Source organism: Urocitellus parryii, chromosome 4 (genome assembly GCF_045843805.1).
Source record: "Urocitellus parryii isolate mUroPar1 chromosome 4, mUroPar1.hap1, whole genome shotgun sequence".
NCBI lineage: Eukaryota > Metazoa > Chordata > Mammalia > Rodentia > Sciuridae > Urocitellus > Urocitellus parryii.
The window spans coordinates 45,171,913-45,177,354 of record NC_135534.1 but is presented as its reverse complement, the minus strand read 5'-3'; the positions used below and the strand labels follow the sequence as shown (position 1 = coordinate 45,177,354).

Genomic DNA, 5,442 nt, shown 5'->3' with positions numbered 1-5,442 from the left:
GATGCTGAATTTCATACTTCATTAGGAAAATGCAAACTAAAACACAATGAAATACCACTTCACACTCATTAGAATAGCAGAAATTCAAAAGACTGACAATACATGCATGTATGTTGGGCGCATGTGCAGCAACAGGACTGTGAATTAGTACAATGTGAATTAATACAATCTGACTGAAAAGCAATTGAGAAATTTCTCACATAATTAGGTCCTCATTGGCCTATTGTCCGTCCTTCGCTCCGTGTTGTCCATCCAAGAAAACAAAACTATATGTTCACAAAGAAATCTTGATTAAGAACATTCAGAGCAGCTAAAATTTGAAGATGATACATATCAATCAACATGAAATGATACCACACAAAAAATATACTAAACTGTATAGCACTGATATAAGAAATGAAGTGAAGAGAATGAATCCCCCCAAAATGATGCCAAACAAAGGAGCTGGAAATGAAAAACGTAGATAACTTATGTTTCTAAATATATAAAGTTAAATCAGACAAACTTCATATTGGGTGACGGAAATCAGAACAATGGCGTCCTCTAGGGGCAGGAGGAATGACTAGAAGCAGTACAAGGTAACTTCCAGAGACATAAAAATTTTGTGCCTTGATTGTGTTTCATTCACCAAGGAATATCAGCTGCATACATATCCTCTTTCTACATCACATACCCTTAATAATGGCACATTAAAAATAATAAAAATTATTAAGTAATATAACATTTAAAATTAAAATATTCTAATAGAACATGGAGCAAAATATATATATGTGCATTTAATAAAGAAATGCTATGATCTCTTTGGAATAAAAGGTAAATTTGAATGGCCCTGTCCCCAAGAACACAATCATCTGGTAAGTCCCCGCCATGAGGAATTAGCCTCCAGAGAGGGGAAGCTCTGAAGAATCTCTAAAGGCAAAAGGGAGGGAAGTGGAAGGGATGTACCTGGATGCTAATGAAGGACATGTAAAAGTTGACCTTAGAACTTGCCAGTGCATGGTTGTTGATTTATCTATTATCCATTCATAAACTACAACTTACTGCACAAAATAGTTGAGAAATGCTGAAAGCAATACATTTAATGATGGTGTCTCAATTCTGCTAAATGGAGAACATAGTCCAGGTTTGATTTAAAAATTAAGAGGTTTGTTTATTCATTAAGACATTTTATATGGGCTAGGGCTGTGGCTCAGTGGTAGAGCGTTCACCTTGCCATGCAAGGCCCTAGGTTCGATCCTCAGCCCCACATAAAAATAAATAAATAAAACAAAGGTATTGTGTCCAACTACAAATAAAAAATATTTTTTAAAAAGACATTTTATACCAAAAAACCCATGTTAAGCTAGGGAGATATACTAAAGTCTACCAAAATTTAAGAAGAATGTTCTTTTGGGCCAGATTTTAATTCATTGTTTGTTTTGAAACAGAGAATGTAGACAATAGAAAAAGTAACTCATCAAATTTTACTATTCATAGTCTCTTTCTGTTATAGTGACCAAAGAAGTGTAGGCCTCTTCTGCACTGCTTGCAGCATCTTCTGAAGGAGAGATCTGTCATGGGAAATGGTCTTTGACCTGTGAGTTGGTGAAGCTCACAGGGGATGGGGTGACACCTTGAGTAAGGCAGTTCCAGAAACCCTGAAGTCAGCTTAACAGGTTCTGTCTCACTTAATTTTTAGGAGGATTATTTTTTAAGTAATTTAAGATCTAGTGCCAAGAATGACTTCAAAGCAAATCTGTCTCATCAAATTGAGGCTCTTCTTTAGTGTCCCACTGTCCTTCCAGACATCTGTAAGGCTTGCCGAGAAGGAGGATCTACACACTGATCATCCTCCGGTGTGTCCTGCAGAGCTCTCTGAAGAATCAGCTTGAGGTTCTGCCGTCCTTGAAACTGATGCCTAAAGGAGCCAACAAAGAAGTAAATAATGGGGTTGGTGCATCTGTTAATGGAGGATAAGGTATATGATACTACAAAGGCATACCCAGATGATATATCTAAATCAATGTGAAACAATGATATTAATAAATTTTGGAGGCCAAAGGGTAGGTCACCAAGGAGAAAGGCCAACACTGTGAGCCCAGTGGTCATATACAGCCTGGTCACAAACTTCCTCCTGGAGCCACAGAGGATCCTGACCAGCAAGGCCAAGCTGGACCCAAAAAGAACCACAAATAAAACTAGCAGCCATGTAGAAAGGATGAACTCAGATGTCTGACACAAAGCAACATTCATCTCCATAAGCAGGAAACCACAGTGACTCCCATCCAAGAAGCTCAGCAGTAGTGTCAGGGCCCACAGCAGGGCACACATTATAGTTGATGTATGTCTTGGGCAGCGGCAGTGGTGCCAGATGGGGAACAGGACAGACAGGCAGCGCTCAATGCTAATAGCACTGAGCATGCTCAGGCTTGCAATGTAGGCAAAGATCCCAATAATGATAAAAAATTTGAACATCTGGGTGAGCATAAAATGGAAGATGTTGATTAAAGGGTGCAGAATCACTATAACATAGCAACAAAGGAAAAGAAAGTCTGCTATAGCCAGGTTGAGGAGGTAGACAGAGAAGGGGGTTCTGTGTATGTGGAAACCCAGGAGCCAGACCACAACTGCATTTACTGCAATCCCAAAGAAGGCAATGAGAATAGTCAGCCAGAATAGGATCCGGGTCACATTCTGAAGATTTAAAGAACTGGTCACAATTGTAATCAGTTTTATGGCTCTGGTTATCCAGGCTGGAACTGTTGTATTCATGGTCAGAAACGTTCCAGTGGTGCCCCTGGGAACAAAAAAAAAAAAAAAAAAAAAAAGAGAGAGATGAGTGCCTGATGCAGAATTTCTGATTTTCAGGACCACCTTGCGGTTTGAGAACTAATATCCTGCATTATAGGAAGGAAAAAGAGGCTTGGAGAGTTTAAGTAACCTATCAAAAGCTGTAGACTGGAACCTGGAATCACACCAAAGTTTTGTTGACTCTAAATGCTGAGTTCTGTCCACTGCTGCACAGATCTTCTACTGACAGGGGAATACCCTGGGGTATGGCCATGCACTGAGGACATCAATTATTCCAGAGGTTTTGCTACATTCCCACAATTTCTCAAGGAAGGGAAATTCTGGGATAGGATCTCAGATAGTAGGAATTCCCTGTGCAGCCAGGTATTACCCTATCCTGAGCCAGATATACACACTCATGTACAGAATTTTTAAAAGATAAAGTTGATCCTGGATCTGAACTATGACTAAAAGAAGAAGACTTTGCTTTTGAGACATGAGGGAAATGTGACCGCTTTCTGGGACAGGTACCAGGATGGCTGGGCCTGGTGGGCAAAAGTGGCTAATTATGTCAGCCACCAGAGAGAAAAACTATTTACTTCTCTGGTGTGAAAGTCTGTGTGATGGACACTGTTATCGCTATGGTATCATTGAATGGATGCATTAAAGAGGATAATCATGTGAGTGGAAGATTTGGTTAAATTGAAAAATTAAACTGAAAATACAATTATAGGTATTAGAAAACTCAAGTAAAAGAACATGAAGAAAAGTTTATCATGATACTTTTTGTGCATAGATCTGTGTGTTTGGAATCACTGTGTGCACAAATAACCGAAATTGACCACCACTGTACCTTTCAAGTGAGGACTCTAAGTGACCTTGCTGAGCACTTGAAAGCATTGTGGTGCACAGTGAAAGGGTAGGATTGGAGTTTGAGCTGAACAAGCAGCACCGCCATTGCAACTCACAACCTCACAGGTAGAGAGCCAGGATGAAATATGCAAACCCTCCTCATGCCCTCCAGTCTTCTGATGGGGTCTGCCAGTGAATCTAAAAACAAATACTGTGTGAAGTACTCAGTGTGGGAATACAGAGGCTCTAGTTTTCCTCCCAGCTGAACCAGCAATATAAAGGAAGAAGGAGAAGTGGAGGGTGAGGTATGAGTGCATTTGAGAGAGGTATGAGAATTTACATGGAGGCCCAGTAAGTGGCATACACTAAAAACATAGTTGATTTATTTCCCCCAAGAAGTCTTAGTTATAGTATGCTTTTTGGATGAAAGCAAGAAGAAAAGAGACTTTGAAGGGAACGTAGAAAAAGTGCAGATTTGGAATTTAAATAGAAATGTTCATGCATATTGTTACTGCTGAAAGTAGGTCAGTTCACATCTAGGTGAATAACACCAGGTGATTAATTGAGAGTTTCATGGGTATTTTCTCTTTCAATCCCCTAAAAAGCCTATGAGGTAAGAATTAGTATTATTTTCATTGTATATAGGATGAAATTGGAGCACAGAGAGGATAGATGATTTCTCCGGATCCAGTGATGTTGTGCTGCTTCAGGGTCTAAATCTTCAACTGTTCAGGACCACCGAACTATTGATTATACATTGATGGGGAAAAGCAGAGAAGTAATTCCCAAGTTAAATTCAAATGACTATCATAAATGGTGAGTTAAATAAAATCTAGCATAAACAAACTCCAGAAATAGGGGGAAAGGAAGTCAATTTTAAAAAGAGCACGGGCAAGAAAGGTGTTTAGAAATCAGAGAGGAAGAGCCTGCAGATCCAGGAGCTCCCCTGTGTCACCAACAAAGGCAGCCATGGTTTTGAAATCCAGAGAACTCACCTGTACAAGTGCCACCAAGTGGAAAGAGGACACATCCTCCCTTGGGAGAGCAGAAAGGAACCCAGAAGTCATTGCACCTATGATGAACTGTCATCGGGAGACAAGCTCCCATAGTTCTCATTTGCCAGGAGAGCATGTGGGAGGAAAACTAGAATCTCTGTATTCCCACGAAGAGTACTTCACACAGTATTTGTTTTTAGAGTCGCTGGCAGACCCCATCGGAAGATGGAGGGCATGAGGAGGGTTTGCATATTTCACTCCTGGCTCTCTGCCTGTGAGGTTGTGAGTTGCAATGGAGGTGCTGCTTGTCATCCTCTCCTGCTGCTACAACTAGCTGTGGCTCTGCTCTCTCTCTCCAGGAACTGCTTCCTCCCTTGTCCCTATCAGAGTTTCAATACCGCTTGCCTTAACATGCTTTACCATGCTTTGTTAATTTCCCTAAACCTTGTCTATAATTGTAAAAATGTTCACTGAAGAGATACTCCTCAATTATTTCAGTTTGGGCTAACCTTTTCCTTCTGGTAACTTCTCAAATAAACAAAGGGAATGACTTCAAAAAGCAAGTTTGACAGCAGCCTTGTTGGACAGCAGCTCAGCTCTGGGACACAATGTCTATATGTCAGCTTGCTTCTTACATGGATGTAAGAGACAATATTTCCCCATGATAACATATGTGCATGACTTGAATAAAGAGGATAATGTGGGGAGATGAATCAGAGGAAGAATGGCCTGGTTGACCGCATTGAGAATAACCATGTACAATACCAGGCTCTATTACTCCTGCATGTAGCACCCCAAGGTGGATGTAAACTTATGCCAAATCCTT

General features: G+C 40.4%; 1 protein-coding gene across 1 annotated transcript; it reads right to left on the bottom strand.

Moving 5' to 3' along the window:
• Positions 1 to 1,761: 1,761 nt before the first annotated feature.
• Positions 1,762 to 2,751, bottom strand: LOC113194265 (mas-related G-protein coupled receptor member X2-like). The gene has a single exon (XM_026405280.2). The coding sequence runs from the start codon at positions 2,749 to 2,751 to the stop codon at positions 1,762 to 1,764; it is 990 nt and encodes a 329-aa protein (XP_026261065.2).
• Positions 2,752 to 5,442: the final 2,691 nt, after the last annotated feature.